The sequence below is a fragment of the Rhincodon typus genome, chromosome 31 (genome assembly GCF_021869965.1).
Source record: "Rhincodon typus isolate 14 chromosome 31, sRhiTyp1.1, whole genome shotgun sequence".
Classification (NCBI taxonomy): Eukaryota; Metazoa; Chordata; class Chondrichthyes; order Orectolobiformes; family Rhincodontidae; genus Rhincodon; species Rhincodon typus.
Genome location: NC_063362.1, coordinates 2,485,030 through 2,503,074, shown reverse-complemented (window position 1 = coordinate 2,503,074; position 18,045 = coordinate 2,485,030). Strand labels below are relative to the sequence as shown.

Below are 18,045 nucleotides of genomic sequence, written 5' to 3'. Positions count from 1 at the left end.
GTGTTCTGCAAAGCGGTCCCCGAGTCTCCGCTTGGTTTCCCCGATGTAGAGGAAGCCACACCGGGTACAGCGGATGCAGTATACCACATTGGCAGATGTGCAGGTGAACATCTGCTTGATGTGGAAAGTCTTCTTGGGGCCTGGGATGGGGGTGAGGGAGGAGGTATGGGGGCAGGTGTAGCACTTCCTGCGGTTGCAGGGAAAAGTGCCGGGTGTGGTGGAGCTGGAGGGGAGTGTGGAGCGGACAAGGGAGTCACGGAGAGAGTTGTCCCTCCGGAAAGCAGATAAAGGTGGGGAGGGAAAGATGTCTTTGGTGGTGGGGTCGGATTGCAGATGGCGGAAGTGTCGGAGGATGATGCGTTGGATCCGGAGGTTGGTGGGGTGGTACGTGAGGACGAGGGGGATTCTTTTTTGGTTTTTATTGCGTGGACGGGGTGTGAGGGATGAGGTGCGGGAGATGTGGGAGACACGGTTGAGACCTATGTCAAGTTTGTAGAATTAAACATAGCAATTTTGATAGATGGGTGAGACATTAAAGGTAGAAAAGACATATGAGGCTCTTAGAGAGATTATTCTGCTGGAGGAGTTTAAGAACTTACTTCCAGAAGTGATAAGAACTCATGTTGAGGGACAGGAAGTTAAAACAGTGAGAATAGCCGCTGAGATGGCGAATGAATACACATTAGTGCATAAATTGAAATTTAGCATCTGACAGCAATTTCATTCCATGGCAGATAGAAATTGGGAAAAAGGGAGATCCTTCAATGAAATACAAAAAGTAGTTCACACTGGGAGCAGTTTACCACATGTGAAAAAAATAAACCCAAGAAGGTGAAAAGGAGGTGAAAGGCCTCAGGTGTTTTCACTGTAATGGAGTGGGACACAAAGTCACAGTGCTGGTAGTTGAGGAAAGGTATTGGGAAAAAGGATGTGGTAAAAGAGGCTGAACCAGTGGGATTAGTTGAGGTACTGAAGGTAATCCCAAAAGAAGTCGAGGAGCTGCTGGACAGTGCACAGCCTAGACACGGGCTGGATAGTGAGATAGTGACCGATCTCTACAAAAACTTCACCTCTGTGTGTAAGGTTTACTCAGAAAGAACAGGGGGATAAGGTAAAGAAATTAAAGTATTGAGAGATACGAGAGTCAACCAGTCCCTAATAGTAACAGATGAAAGTATTTGAACTCCTTCTGAAATGTTACCTGAGAGTGTGGTAATCTGTGGAATAAATAGAGTGATATTTAGCGATCCCCTATGTAAAATCAGGTTGGAAAGTCCAATCAAGAACGGGGAAGTGACAGTGGGAGGGATTGAAAGAGTGTCTATTCCAGGAATACAGTTTGTTCTTGCAAACAACCTAGCAGGGTCAAAGGTGTGAGTGACGCCCCTTGTAGTGGAGAAGCCGAAGGAAAACTAGGGAACTGAGGAGTCAAAGGAAAAATACGCTGGAATATTTTCCGGACTGTGTGGTAACAAGATCCCACAGTCATAAGTTACAGCAGGAAGGAGAAACCAAAGTGCGACATAAAGGAGTTGAGGTCCAGTTACCTGACCACTGTTTGGTGAAATGGTAAAGGAAAAACATAAACAGGTAGAGCATCAGGCAAAGATGTTTAGTTCTGAAAGATTACAATGAAAAGATGAGACAACAAAAGATTTATATCATAAAGCCTACTTGGAAAAGGAATCTGAAAGTATTCCTGAATGTATTATCTTAAGGACAGAATCCAAATGTGAAAATGGAGACCCTGGTAGGTTAGTGCAGAGGAGAAATGGGTGGAAATGCACCAGATTGTGTTGCTAGTAGTATACAGACAAGAAGTATTGCGGGTAGCACATGAATTACTTGTAGGAGGTCATTAAGAGTGAGGAAGACTCAGGCTAAGATACAAAAGCATTTTTATTGGCCTGGATTATGAAAAGGATGTGGTTGAATTTGCCGCACATGTCATATGTGTCAATTGGTTGGGAAAGCCACAGGTAGTAATAAAGCCAGTGCCTTTGATACCAATTCCCACATTTGAAGAACCTTTCACGTGGGTTAGGATTGATTGTGTAGGTCCACTTTCTAAAACCAAAAGTGGGAACCACTATTTGCTAACCATAATGGGTGTGTCTACAAGGTTTCTGGAGGCAATTCCTTTACGGAATGTTAAGGCAAAAAAGGTTGTGGAAGAGTTGCTTGCTATCTTTACCTGTTATGGGCTGTTCAGGGAGATTCATAAGACCAAGGGTCCAATTTTACCGCCAAACTATTGAAGGAGGTCATGGATAATTTAGGCATCCAACACTTTAAATCAAGTGCGTATCATTCTGAATCCCAGGTAGCATTGGAAAGGTGACATCAGACCCTAAAGACCATGCTGAGGGCTTATTGCCAGGATTATCCAAATGATTGGGATAAAGGTATCTCATTTATATTGTTTGCCATTACAGATGCCCCAAATGAATATACCCACTTTACTCCATTTGAGTTGATTAAGAGGGCCTTTAAAATTAATTAAGAAAATGTTGACAGGTCCAAAGTCAGAGATTTCACAGTTGGATTATGTATCTGAGGTGACAGAAAGATTAAACAGAGTAGGTGATTTAGCTAGACAACATTTGAATGTGGCACAGTACTTAATGAAGCAAGAAGCAGATAAGAAATCTAAAATTCGTACACTTACCCGTGGGGATAAAGTATTGATGCTGTTACCAGTGGTAGAAGATCCCTTCAAAGCAAGGTATAGTGATCATTATCAATTAAGAAAAAGTTCAGTCAGGTGAATTATTTGGTAAAGATGCCATAGGAAAAAACTTTATTGGGTATGTCATGTGAATGTGCTGAAACCTTACTATGACAGGGAACCAGAGAAACAGGTATTAGTTACTGCCCCTCAGAGTGAGGAATCAAATCCAGATGATTTGGATTTTGATGTGCGTCAAAATAAGTTAAATAAAGAGGAAGTCCTTGGAGAACAGGATAGGATTGTGAGCTATCTGTCTCAGGAACAGGGAACTGAATTGAAAGGCTTGTTGAGCAATATGAGGACGTATGTAGAAATAGAATGGGGAGGACTAATATTATTGTACTTAAGGCTGAAGTAGGGAATGCTGTTCCAATAAAACAACACCCCTATAGGCTTAATCCTCTTAAAGCCGCACAGGTAGAGAAAGAAGTAGAAGTGATGTTCCAAAAAGACATCTTCAAGCCGAGTCAAAACGAATGGAGTTTGCCGATCGTGTTTGCTCCCAAACCTGATGGTACTTAACGATTCTGTATGGATTATCGGAAAGTCAATGCCATAACTAAATCAGACTCACACCCAATTTCAAGGCTGCAAGACTGTGTGGAAAAAATTGGACAAACCACTTACATCACAAAGTTAGGCTTACTTCATGGTTACTGGGAAGTACCTTTGTGGGAGACAGCGAAAGACATTTCTGCATTTGTAACCCTGAATGGGCTGTGTCAATTTAAAGTGATGCCCTTTGGAATGAAGAAAACACCAGCCACTTTTCAAAGACTTATGAGCAGAGTTGTGGCAGGTTGACTAATTGTGCCATCTATATAGATGATTTAGTTATTTTTAACCATTCACGGAAAGATCATACGGAGCATTTGGCAGAGCTCTTTGAAAGACTACAGGAGGCAAAACTGGTTATAAATTTAGCAAGAATAGTTTTCGCGAAGGCAGAAGTCACGTTCTTGGGACACAACATCAGACATGGAAGGATGACCCCGAGGAATGTGAAGATGGAGGCCATTGCAGAATTTCCAAGACAATCCTCAAAGAAAGAGGTGCTTCGATCTTTGGGACTGAACATATTCTACCAGAAGTTTCTACCAAACCTCAGTAGCATGGTGGCACCGCTGACATATTTGCTAAAGAAGAGCACAAAATTTCGGTGGACAGAACAATGCCATGAGGCATTTGAGAATTTCACAGCCATGTTTACCACCACACCAGTTTTAGCCACACCCAATTTCTTGAAAGCATTTAAAGTCGCTATTGACGTCGTGATGTTGGGCTTGGAGCTGTGTTGCTGCAGGAGGATGATGGTGGAATTAAAGGCCAATTGGTTATTTTTCAAAGAAACTCAATATCCACCAGAGAAAATACTCCACCATTGAGAAAGAATTATTGAGTTTGGTACTGGCCTTACAACATTCTAATGAATCATAGAATCCCCACAGTGTGGAAACAGGCCCTTCAGCCCAAAAAGTCCACACTGACCCTCAGAGCATCCCACCCAGACCCATCCCGCTATAACCCACCTAATCTACACATCCCATCCCCGAACACTACAGGCAATTTAGCATGGCCAATCCACCTAGCCCGCACATTTTTTTGGACTGTGGGAGGAAACCAGAGCACCCAGAAGAAAACCACGCAGACACGGGGAGAAAGTGTAAACTCTACACAGACAGTCACCCGAGGGTGGAATCGAACCCGGGTCCCTAGTGCTGTGCGGCCACAGTGCCACCCCTCAAATGTTTAAGTTACAAACAATGTTTTGCAGACAGTTGTGTATATAAGCCACAACACATTCACCTTTTTGGAAAGGCTTAAGGACAAGAATACAAGTCTATTTTGTTGGAGTCTTAGTTTACAGGCTTTTAATTCACAGATTGTACATGTTGCAGGTTGTAAAAAGTTATTGCAGAGGTGTTATCACGGGTTTAAAAGTTTAGGTTACTGACCCAAGTATCTCGTGATAATGGTGTTACGTTTTTAAAAAAAGCCATCTTTTCATAATGATGGTTCAACTTTTTTCCTCAAGGGGGAGGTGTTACGAAGTTATGTTGAATAATCATGAATTGGAAGGCAGGAAGCTAGAATTTGTTTGTTAAATAAAAGGGAGAAGAGGTGATGTGCTTTTCTAAGCTTTGAGACTTAAATGAAAATGTGTCTGTAAGCAACTGAAGGGCATACAGACAGTTCTGAAATTGAAACATGTATCAATTAACTGTGTGATCGGAAACCTTAGGCTTGTTTTGATGTTTTGGCAACGAGCTGGAATCAGCCAATTAATTTAAATCAATTACTTAGTAATCGAAAGCCAATTGAATTTAAATCTGATGGTTTTGACAACCTCAGACCAATGCTATTGTAAGAAAATTGATATGTCATTCAAGGTCTATAAGGAGAGAGTTTTTGAAAATTGGTGCAAGACCAAACTGCCATCTGAGAAATGAGCACTTAGCTGTCACAAGAAATCGCTAAGCTCTCAAAGAAAGCACCATAAAAGGTACCATGGCACTTCTAGGTAAGAGTCCTCACAGAAGATGTCACAGAGAAAACATCTGACAGCCGGATCAGCAGAAGAAAGTTGTTTGACTTGAGAACAGCAGAAGAAAGGCATGTAAATTTTGAGAGACTAAGTTTTAATTTATTTTCTTATTACTTAAGTTTATATAAGTAGGACTTATGTTTATCCGAACAGTATACGAATAGAATTTAGTTCAGTTAGGGACTAGTTAGTAGTTAAGGGGGAATTGTTCAGTTTGTTAGTAATTCTGTTAATTTGTTCACTGTTAGGGTTAAATCAATAAATTTTTACTTATAAAGTGAATATCAGCGATTTTCTTTCATTTAACCTCTGCTCCTCCATAACAGTTTAGCAGATTAGGTGAGGTGAAGCAAGCTTCTCTGGGTGTTTCAGGTTTAATTATTAGAAGGGGACCTCTACTCCTGCCGTAATAGATCAGGGGCTTATGTTTCAATATTAATTATCAGGGGGGTTCGACCTCCCCTTCCTAACACCAAGCATTCATGAATGGTCTCACAGGTAGTGCCCCTCTCACCATCAGCCAAGTGATGTCTTGGTGCTTGTTGGAAAGATCTGGCAATGAGGCATACTTTCATATGACTTTGACAGTCTACTTAGGGAACCACCCGACCAGGTCCACCCTCTCCTTTTCCTGCAGGGTCTAGAGGATGCTACATGCTGACCACTGCTTGATGGACTTGTGGTCAAAGATGATTTTCTTCGCATCTTTCTCCACGAGGGACGTGATATGGGAAGGTGCAACTACTTGGGGCGTTCTGCAGCAGTGAGGCCAGACTTATCCTTCATAACACCGGGGACAGGCAGAATATCAGTAAGTAGTGACACTGAGTGTTTATAGAGAGTGTCTACGCATAGCTTGATGCAGCGACACACAAAGGTGGCCATCAGGTTGAGGATGGCATTGGGTATATTCTTCCCCCCTTTGCTGTCCAGCACTTTATACATGGTGTCCCTTTTAGCCCGAACCATCTTTAACCTCCAAATGAAATAAAGGATGGCTCGGTGACATTGGCAGCACAAGTTCAGAGAATAGGCCAAACCTGCACCACATACAACAACACCGAGAGTACCTCACACCTGATGACCAGGTTTTTAGCTGCAACGGAGAGGGAGCAGTGCTCCCATTTGCCCAGTTTTTGCCTCACTTTGGTGAGTCGCTCCTCCCAAGTTTTGGCATTGCCCTCAGTCCCTCCAAACCATATTTCTATATGTCCTGATGGTGAAGGGGATTAAGGATCGGTCAGCCTACTTCCCAAAGAACGTGGCCTCGCTCTTGCCTTGATTTATCTTGGTACCCAAGGCCAGTTCAAACTGGTCGCAGATGCTCATGAGTCTGTGTACTGACAATGGATCTGAGCAGAAAACCGCGATGCAATCCATGTACAGGGAGGCTTTGACCTGCATGTCTCTGCTACCTGGAAAAGTCACTCTTCTCAAACTCGCAATGTTTCTGATGGACATGGCAAAAAGCTCTATACAACACACAAACAAGGCAGGAGAGAGTGGGCAGCCCTGCCTGACTCCCGAGCTAATTGGGAAGCTTTCTGATTCCCACTCATTTTTCAATATAGTCTGCATTTGACATGTAGAATTTTGCTTAATCTTAGCATAGGTCCTGGAGACTGTCCATAGTGGGTGCTGGTGAGTTGGCATGGAGGGTGCAAGGAAAATGGGTGGTGGTTAGGGCTGCTTGGGGAGATATAAGTTGGTATCAGAGCCATAATGGGCAGTGAGGTGAGTGGGTAGAGGGGCATGGGGCACTATGGGTTACTTGGATGGGGTATGGGGAGTGTGTGTGTGGATGTGAGAAGGGGTGAGGGCTGGTAATTTGTTTCTTGTTTTATTAACAGTCACAACAGTGTGCTGGACCACCAAACTGTGCCTTTCCCACAGCCTGCCTCCCCATTCTGTGGCTGCCTTCAAACTTATACCAGGATGGCAGCCACAACCTTTGTTGATCCCCGCCCCTATCCTGAATGAAAATCATACCATTGGAGTCAGGTTTGCAGAGCTGGGATTTTTACTCACTACTCAACTTAGCAATAAAAATTGAGGCCTTGGCCTTATATCTAGCTACAATTTCTCCCATTCTGTAAAGTTCAGAATTCTTCTTTTCTTTCACTTTTAAATGGTTGATTTTGATAAAGATAGAAATGATGTCAAAACTTTACAAGATCTACTTTGTTTCACCATGAGGGTGTGAACACTTTTTAATTGCTGTGCACATTCACTAGAATCAGCTTAGACTAATTAAAATAATCCCTTTACAGAGAAGGAGTAAACCGAGTTGGTGGGACTCCAGCTTCACAGGCGAAAATATAAATTCTATTGGAATAGGGGAAAAAACAAAATTCTGAAGCATATTGTTAAACATCTTGCGCTCGTGAATTTTAAATGCCAGTAAATTCCTGTGCACCCCACATGAAACAGCATGACACAAATATCATTTTTCCAAGATGCAGTGCTACAATCTGGGCTCATTATTTAGATCTGCATATGCTATTAATACTCTTATCTCTGATGATTTTCATGATGATCTTCATGGTTAAATTTTTAGTACAAACTCACAGAGCTACTAAGCATGCCAAAAACTGACTTCATTTGTTAGACCCAGTGCGTCCATATGTGCAGGTATTTCAAAAGTAGTCAGAACAAGTTGTTTGAGAGAATGGGATGGTCTATAAGTCAGCCTCTAGTTAATACTGCCATACATTTGAATTAGCATCAACATAAACCAACCTCAAGGTAGTTCAAATTAAAATCATCAGATGGGTAATGTAGTTAATTTATAAAACAGTGACAACTTTTGGCCAGTATAAGTAGGACTAAAATCTTATCAATTTACATGGAAAATTCTGCTCTTGCAGATATAACATTTAAAAGCCTAAATCAATAAAACACTGCAATCAGAAAGTTGGGTCATTGAGTGGTGGTTGAAAGTATTGAGATGGCCTTATACCAAGTCATTGGCAGATGGTATTGCAGTTTACCCTAGGAAATGTACTCAAATGCTTGTGGCCTGGTCCCACGATGTATTTTAGACTCTCCACTCTCTTTCACCACTCAGTCTCCCATTATTATCTCTGTGCAGAGTCAGTAGCAAGCAAAACGGGCAGAGCACATTAAAATATAATGTCTTGCTCTCCGAAAGCTGCAGTGACTGACCTCCTACAGGTCATAGCTTCTTAGTTTCAAATTTGCAGGATATTGTTTGGAATAAGGAATGTACAGGTTAGGTCAATATATACCACCTGCAAATGGTAATACTATTATTTGCTGGCAAAAGTGGAGATGATTGGATAATTCACTTAAACAATCCATATCTGGACACAGTACTGCTCTAAGTGACTAGGATTAATTTTGTGGACATATATGCCTGTAACCATTCTTCACCTACTGAGGAATTATCCTGCTTTCACTGGGACAGTTGCTGCAGTCATGGTCATGAGCTCTGTTTGCCGTAGTTTGTGCAGTTTCTTTTTCAATACACTTTTCGATTGTCGTAATGCATTGTTTAAACAGACTGCTCACCGTGTAAATAGATCTTTCTGTAATAATGCACTATTTGTTACGAGTCCCATTTAAGACCATCTTTGCTTCCTACATATTTTGGCTGACAATGATGTTGAATAGAATTTTAATTTATAATGAATGCACAAATTAATTTTAAAAATTAAACATGTTATCTGCATCATTTATGTTTGTATTTTGACTGCAAAATTTTGAGTTGCAAATCTCACAAAAATGTAATTTATGAAAGGGAACATTTAATTTATTGAACAGTCAAAAATACTCACTGCTTCTTTTTCTCAAACTCTTGTAGGTGCTTTCTGTAAAGCATATGTTGTAGGAAATTTTCACTTTCTGAGACCATTGATGCTTCTTTTCCCTTCTTTTGTTCTTCTGCTGCAGACTTAGCAGCTTTCCTTGCCTGAATTGCCCGGAGGTTTTCCTATTAGCAAGTGTACAAGAAACTTAATTTTATGCAATAACTTTTTAATTGTAAGAGCTAATGAATATACAACATACAACACCTACTGTCCTGCAGCATGACTTAACACTAAATACGCTAAATTGAACTCCCTCACTATTCTGTATTTGCATTTTCTTTGCAACTAAGTCATACGAACCTGGATTTGAATTAGCTTATCTCAGTGAAGCTGACAGTAGAAATTCTGTACTCACTCAATCTCAGTGATTTGGGTTTACAGTGGGTGAATTAGGAGAATTAGCCAAGGTTCCTATTTTAATCTCTATATCCAGAGATCCTTGCTTGGAATTATGCATCAATGGAAATTGAAATAGTCTCAAATGTGATATCTTCTCCCTGCAAGTAATTGACCAGATCCTACTGTTAAAATTTTGGACAATAGATGTGAAGTATGGTGCAATTCCAATGAACAAACCTGGGTATTTTTCAGACAGTCTGTACTATTATCTCAGGTGAGCAACAACTTCACTTTGGGGAGATATTTAAAATATAATTTGCTGAAGACTGCCAGGAAAAGTAATTTCTTAAATGTGCGCCTTATGTCTGTAATTTTGACTCTATTCCGGGCAGCATTGCATTTTAGTTGGTGCACTTATTTACTCTTTTATATTTATTACAGTTTTATATGAGTTTGTTTTTGCTGAGTGACTTAACGAACCCCTGTGAAGTATGGGAATGAGTGATTCTCCGAGTTTGTAAATATGAAACGTAAATGAATCTCTGTAGATGGTATACTAGGTACTTGATGCTTACTGCATTACATAGGCCGCAGGGCAAGCACACAGTGATAGCATCGTTGCAGATACCATTAGTCTAATATGTGTATGTCTGTGAATTGAGTAAGTAAATGAACAGTTGCCAGATTACTATATATTTCTAGCTCTGTGTTGCAGACCATGTTTACAGTAAAGTTATATAAACTATGAAAACATTTGCTCACAAGCATTTAGAAATTGATGGAGTGTGAGTAAGACTAATATAATATTTACCTTGTTATAATTTAATCAAAAAATGAATTAAATTGTATTTTCTTTTACTATATTCGGTCATTATTATTTCTCATTTTCTCTAAATTCTTCTGATCAATCTGAGATGATCCAGAACTTTACTAATATTTTGTAATCTATTACTAAAAAGGCCGTGTGCAATCTGTCACAAAATCAGGAATTGCTGGAAAAACCCAGTAGGTCTGGCAGCAGCTGGGAAGGGCAGGCAGGGCCAATGATTCGTTTACGGTGCCATCTCCCCAGTTCTGAGTGCTGGGTTTTTCCAGTAATTTCTGAGTTTGTTTCTGATTTCTAGCAACCCCAGTTCTTTGGTTTTTAATGTTCAATGTGCATACTGTCCTTCCTCCAGCTGGGAATTTGTTTTCACTCTAATTGCTTAGCAGAGGTTGTATCTAATTGCTTGTGGAACTGAGTAAAAGCCCACACCTAGTTCTGAAAATTGTTACTACACTAGAACCAGACCTCCTCATCTTGCTTTTTTTTTCAATGGATGAACAATTTAACTTCTGTCAATAAGTTTTGATTTGTCTATCCAGTTAGTTATCAAAGCAATATTTACTCGGCTCATTGCAATGTTTTTCTTCAATGACAATATGATTTGCATCCTCTTCTCCAGGTCATCTCTTATCTTTAGTTCTTTATCAGCTTGTTCTTGACGAGCTCTATTTTGAAAAGAAACGTCACATTATAGTATGCTTAGAAATTCACTTCAGTTTATTTTTGTAACAATTTATGCCTATATAGTACTCATTATGTCATAGTGTTTCATTTCCTCCCTGCACTACTGCCAGCAGCTGTGCTAATGAGAAATAAATCATCAACTTAACGATCATTGGATCTCAGAATCATCAATTTCCAGGTTTTGGTGGATTCAACACATACTCCCTTCTGGTAACCTCCCACGCATTTTATATGAGCAAATAATATCTTCTCAGTGAATTTTTTTTCATACTTTCCTCTGGCTTTGGTTGTCCTTGAATTTCTCTATAACAGACGGAATACAATGTTGTGCATTCCAATAGTCAACATAGTCAACCTGAGCCAACAGCTCCCAATTATGATAGTATGCTATGACAGTTTACATGAATAATTCACCGTGGTTATCATTTTCAGTTCTGCTCATCAGATTTTACCTGAACCTCTTCTGCTGCAAGCCAGTCCTTGCCAATAGTGCAAGTACTTGTATTTTGTAGGTTTTTCCCCACAAAGGTTTTATGCACTGCGAATACCAAATTTTAGACAAAATCAACATCCATAGTTTTATTGTCCAAGGTCAGCTCAAGTAGTAGTAGATTTCCTGAATTCTTAAAGGAGAAATTCATCTGCTTAAACAGCAACACTCAGTTATTCAGCTTTCAGTAAACTCATATTCTATCTGGACATTAGAATGCTATATGTTAAATGGATTTCGCAATGAAGTGAACTACTTGCAAGCACCCTAGAAGAAAAGTCAGCTAACAGTGGGACTTCTACCCCTCTCTTGACAATAAGCTCTGGCCTTGTGAGATCTCCCAGCTGATCTGACTCAATCACTCCCTGGCAGGACTGAAGCTCAGGACTGGGTGCATCTGGGACTGCAGAAAGTGGCCTGAAGATGATCATGGTTGCCCCAAGAAGGGAAGTCCAGGTACTTTGGATCGGAAGTGATTCCCAGAGTCCAGGGAGGAGGAGGAGGAGGAGGTTGGGAGGCTGAATTCTGTCTATCAGTTGGTTAAGTGAGGATAGCATCTTGGTGGGCAGTACCCTAATGCACACAGGAAATCCCAAAGTGAGGTGTACCCTTTCTTCCCAACTTTTTTCATGTCGATCTTTAGAAACAGCCTGCTCATTCCCACTTGCCTGAACATGCTAGTGTATTGTCCCGGTCCATAGGCTTGCTAATATGCCTAATTGACCTTTAATTATTTACCATGGCAGAAGGTCTGCCGATTTCAGCATCTGCCTACTGAATGTGTTATGGGAGTGAGCTCGGTTGCAAAGAAAGGTGGTGAGCTACGATCCAATTTATTTTGTGTCCTCCTTTGAAAACTTGCCTAGTGGAGGATCATTAAATTCAGCTCATGGTTAAAATCTCAAAAGATAAATAGCTGAGATGATTTGTTTGAAATGCCTTTTCTACTAAGATGATAACAAAGATGTCAATTATTGAAGTATTTTCCCACTGAGATTTCTGCAGAACTGGAATGAATAAAAGAACTGTAATTTGCTGAGTCAAAGGGAATTATATAGAACAAATTCATGTTCGACAATGACTTGTATTTATATGATGCCTTTAACAAAATAAGATGCCCAAAGATGCTTTATATTAGCATAATCAAACTAACTTTGGCACTGAGATAAATAAGGAGATATTAGAGATTTAGCAATATGCCTTCCATCCCTTCATCTAAGTCATTTATATAAAATATAAACAGTTGAAATCCACTGGTTCCCCTTCATCCATTTCCAGCTAACCATGGCTGGTGGGTCTGGACCTTAGAACTTTCATTACATGTTGGAATGTATTTATTCTGTATATCCTTAAATATCCCCTTCTTGCACCCATTAGTAAGGTAAGACTACTGCTGAATGCAGTGAAATACTGAATGCCTGTTCATCCATTTTGATTATGGGTTCAAATGGATGGCGTTAGCAATGCGTATGAGTTTAGCAAAACAATAAAAATAATGGTGTTCCTATTCCTACTTCACTAATGCACTGCCTGACATTAGGAATAATGACTTATAAAAAATTTAGCAAGGAGAAACTGGAGCAGTCCCATCTTTAAATCTCAATGTTACAGATTGCTATCCTCATGTGGTTAAAAAGGAAGATAGTCTTGAATGGAACAATTATGAATACGTTTCTTTGATTATTTCATGAAAATGCCATTCCACCTTCTAGTTTTACATGTATGCTTTACCTGGCCATAGATTCCTTCAGATATTGTATTGATTTTTGATTGTATATTTTAGCGTCTTCAAATGCTTTTTTATGTTCCAGCTTTTGTTTTTCGACATCTTTGATTGCCTTCCTGTATGTGAATAGAAGATAATCAAATGTCAGCATTTCAGCTACTCAGTTATCTATCGATTCCATCAAGATTATTTGTATTCCTAAAAATCACTTTAGGACAATGCACAGTAACATTGAAATAAATGAAAGTTTGAAACCAACATATTATTTAGAAGTGTTTTAATTTGCACATTTTCCAAAATTCATTTGTCACTTTCCTCTCCCCCAATGCTTTGGCAATTTCCTCCCTTTTTTCATTTTCCTTCTAAATCAGCACAGGGGCTGCATGTTGCATCATATATGCTAAACAGTTGAAAATCAATTCCCATTTTATTCCACATAATAATTCACATTTTATTTCTATATTGTAGAATTATTTCCTTAAGGAACGCTCTTAGTTATTCTAAATCATTTAAAGATGCTTGGATAATTTTTATTTTTATCAATGGCCTAAAAAGACATGGTGACAGACTGGCAGCAAGTGCTTTACATCACACAATGTTCTTTATAAACAGATGCTTGTACACATTAACTGTGAAACACAAACCAATATTGCACCAGAAAATAAAAGAAGAGAATCAAGTGTGATGTAAGACTCATAGCCCATTTGCTGCTCCCATAATTTTGGCTTTCATCTAGAAGTAAAATTACTCACAATATTATTAAATGGATTAATTAGTGGGAACATATAACATAAGACATTTGTGATATCTCAGGGTTTCGTTTTGAATGAACATCTATTTTAAAGAATAATCGTTAGTTGAAGTGTTTGTCCATTGATCCCACTAGGCTGACACTTTGCTAAACAGGTGTACTCTTCCTTCTTTTGATAGAGGACCAGACAACACTATTTGATTCATCCATTTACAGAGGTAGAATTTTCACTGAAAGTATTTTCACTGAGTTCAGCTATAAGGACAGCCAAACTACTTTGAAAATATAAATATTTCCTGATTAATCCAGATAACTGCAGGGAACTAGATCGGTTTCATTCCATGACAGCACTCCTGCTTTCAGTAGAGTGCAACCACTTCCATTAAATTGTAACTTCCTAAGCTCAGTGAAGGAAGTCTTTAACTATTCTTAAGAGATACGAATCTGTTCAGAAGAGGAATGCCCTTTCCACCTAATAGAATTATCTTTTAAGCATTAACTAATTTGATACTAACTTTATACTGCAGTTATAGTTATAATATAGTCCACAGATTGCAAACATTGCAAGGTAGAAGCCTGAACTGAACATTCTTCATGAATCAAACACAGAAAACGCTGCAGAAACTCAGCAAATCTGACAGCATCTGTGGAGAATGAAACAGTTAGTATTTCAAATCCGCTCTACTTCAGAACCTCGTTTTGGTTTCTGTGGCAAGGAGGTATCAACAAATTAGTCACATTGGAATCCTCTTATAAAATGATAGCAATTACATATGGATCATATCCACAGGAATTAGGTACATTCACATGAGATGACCAAATTTAATTTTAATTAGCACCCCTGGAGCTGAGAGAAAATATTTTAATACTGTTTGTTTGAACAGGATTTAAACCTATACCTCTGAAATAAATGGGCTGTAATTCTGAATTATTCACAATGGGCCAGATAGAGAAATGAAACCGTAACGTCACAATATAAGAAAATAGAAAGCAGCAATTCAGTGAGATCATTTTCTGCCTTTATTTCCAAACCTATTGAAACAAAATAACTCTAATTTGCCTTTCAATGCTTCAATGGACTCAGTAGGTCTGATTTTAAAGAATGTATGTTCCCAGCGAGGATTCTTATCCACTAGAAATGTATATTAGAATATCATAAGAAACTATCCCCACCATACATTAAAATACAAAAACTTGCAATTACGCAGCACCTTTTACAACTTCAGGATGTCCCGGAGTACTTTACAGCCAATTAAGTGTTTTGAATTGTTGTTGTAACCTGGGAAATATGTCAGCCAGTTTTCACACATTGAACTCCCACAATCTGCAATGTGATAATTGAATAATTGAATTGTCTCATTTTCAAAGTGTTTTCTTAAGTTTAGGAGTTCAGAATTTAGTTTAGTTATAACATAGGTTCGAAGTAGATAAGTACAGTTTTTAAGACCATAAGATATAGGAGCAGAAATTAGGCCATTCAGCCCATCGAGAGGTTTAAAATGTTAGTGGGTGATTAGCTTTGGAGCTATACAATCCCTTTGACTTTTATTGCTGGTGACTGCACTAACTAATCATGTAAGAATATTATACCTAGTCCACCTCGGAAATACTGCAGAGTGTTATCCAACCATGTTACACTCATTCTGTATAGATTTTGAGATTTACCCACTGTGTGATTCTCTATATTAGTTGGATATTGCTTTATATAAATAATGTTGCAATCTGTTTTAAAAGTAGCCATTTTAAACACAACAGCCACAGTAAAAGACACCACACAGCAGGAGGCCTCCAGAAAAGCCACTACTTAAAACACAGATCTAATCAAGAACATACAGATGCAGTTTAATTAGGAATTCACATAAAACAAGCAAAATCCTACACAATTTGCTAATCATGTTTCCTATCCTGGAAGAATGGACATCAATTGCTAATTCACTTCAATTCAACTAAATTAAATTCAATCAGGAAGTGGCAGTGTATTGTGCAGGCCCCACTTAGCGAACGAGAATCTAATCATGCATTGCCTGGATCAGAGTTCAGGGATACCATTAGTCAAGCTGCGGTTGTGATTTGGAAAGTTAAAAAGGCCTGTGACTCAGTGGCACAGTATGCAGAAAACAGGAAGAAGAATTTCAGAAAGGATAATGTCCCAGTCAACTGAGGACTGGAATTCCAATGTGAATCAGGTGAGTCACAGGAGAGGCAGAAGTGCTCTAAGACCTTCCAGCATTCACACTATTGGTACCAGATTGAAAGCCCTGCTGCACATCACTTCAGAAGCTGCAAGCCAGGAAGTGACTCACATTGGTGCTCAAGCCTCTACATTCAGTACATGGCCCAATTGGAAAGCTAGCTCCTTAGCTTGCCAACAAGGATGTGAAAATATTGGTGAATGGGTTGGTGGAGGGGATAGCAGTGCATTATTCTGTTGACCAGAAAAGGAGAACTTGCCAACAGACACAGTATGCCTGGGCCAAGGGTGCCCCCATGGTCTGTGCTCTGTTCAGAGTAATACGGAAAACACAGCAGTGCGGGAAGAAGGTTAATGATTTTCTGTACTCCACAAGGGTATCTTTGGTCTGCTACCACACACTCAATGGGTCATCACTCAATATAATTTTGCCACTTCACATGCATCTCACCTAGACTCATGGAGTGCAACTCTCAGTATTGAATGCATCATGTACACTCAATCCCCAGAGTCTATAGGTGTGAGGCTGGAAAAACACAGCGAGTCAGACAGCATCAGAAGAGCAGGAAAGTTAACATTTCAGGCTGAAACCCTTCGTAAGGGCTGGGGGTTTCAGCCCGAAATGTTGACTTTCCTGCTCCTCTGATACTGTTTGACCTGCTGTGCTTTTCCAGCCTCAGACCTATAGGCGTTGGCTTCCAGCATCTGCTGGAAGTCTCCTACTCTCCCCGGATTGGTTGCACTTGGTCTGCAGGAGTGGCCATTTCCAAATCCACAGACTACAAAGACATGGATGACTGGATTCTGGTAGTACCAAATCAGAAACAAAAATGGAAAATGCTGGAAAAGCTCAGCAGTTCTGGCAGCGTCAGTGAAGAGTAATCACAGTTAATACTTCAGGTTGAGTGACCCTTCCTCAGAACTCTAGTTCTGGTAGAATCAAATGTCAGACCAAACATGACCAAGCCCCTAGATGGCATGCTTGACTGACTGCAGCTCCATTGATCCCATTTTAGACTGCTTCCTCTAGACTTTCAGACATGGATGTTTACCTGCAGCATGGGAACACAGGAACAGGAGTAGACCATTCAGCCCCTCGCGCCTGTATCATCATTCAATGAGATCATGGTTGATCTGTGGCATGACTCCATATACCTGCCTTTGGCCCATATCCCTTAATTCATTTTGCTTAATAAAAATGTTCTCTCTCTGATTTTAAAACTAACAATTGATTGAGCATCAACTGTCATTAGTGCAGAGAGTTCTAAACCTATTACAACCTTTGTATGTAGAAGTGCTTCCAAACAACTCTCCTAAATAGTCTGAACCTAACTTTTAGATTATGCCCCAAGTTCTAGAATTCCCAACCAGTGGAAATAGTTTATCTTTAGTTTCCTGTCAATATTTTGAAGACTTTGATCAGATCACCCTTTAACCTTATAAATTCTGGAGAAAACAGGCCTAATTTGTATGATAGTAGGAACTGCAGATGCTGGAGAATCTGAGATAACAAGGTGTAGAGCTGGATGAACACAGCAGGCCAAGCAGCATCAGAGGAGGAGGAAACCTGACATTTCGGGCCTAGACCGAGATTTTCTGAAGAATGGTCTAGGCCCAAAACGTCAGCCGTCCTGCTCCTCTGATGCTGCTTGGCCTGCTGTGTTCATCCAGCTGCACACCGTGTTATCTCTAATTTGTATGATCTCTCCTCATAACTTAACCCCTGAAGTTGAAGTATCATTCCTGCGAACCTACACTGTACTCCCTCCAATACCAATACATTCTTCCCAAGGTGTAAGCACGTGCAGTGTGTTTGCCATGTAAACATCTGGCACATGCTGCAGGTCTCACATTGATAGAGCACCATGACACACAGCAATAAGTCTATTCACATGACTGTTCAGTGTTCCCCACAGTGAGAAGCTGCTGCCT

At 39.8% G+C, this 18,045-nt stretch overlaps 1 protein-coding gene across 1 annotated transcript in view; it reads right to left on the bottom strand.

The window, feature by feature from the left end:
- Positions 1–18,045, bottom strand: part of cfap74 (cilia and flagella associated protein 74) — a 170,049-nt gene that overhangs the window by 111,460 nt on the left and 40,544 nt on the right. Inside the window, exons 8-10 of the mRNA XM_048615184.1 lie at positions 13,177–13,287; positions 10,834–10,936; positions 9,074–9,228 (exon numbers count right to left, since the gene is read on the bottom strand). Of these exons, the coding sequence (XP_048471141.1) occupies positions 9,074–9,228; positions 10,834–10,936; positions 13,177–13,287 (369 nt within the window). The remainder of the gene's footprint in view (positions 1–9,073; positions 9,229–10,833; positions 10,937–13,176; positions 13,288–18,045) is intronic.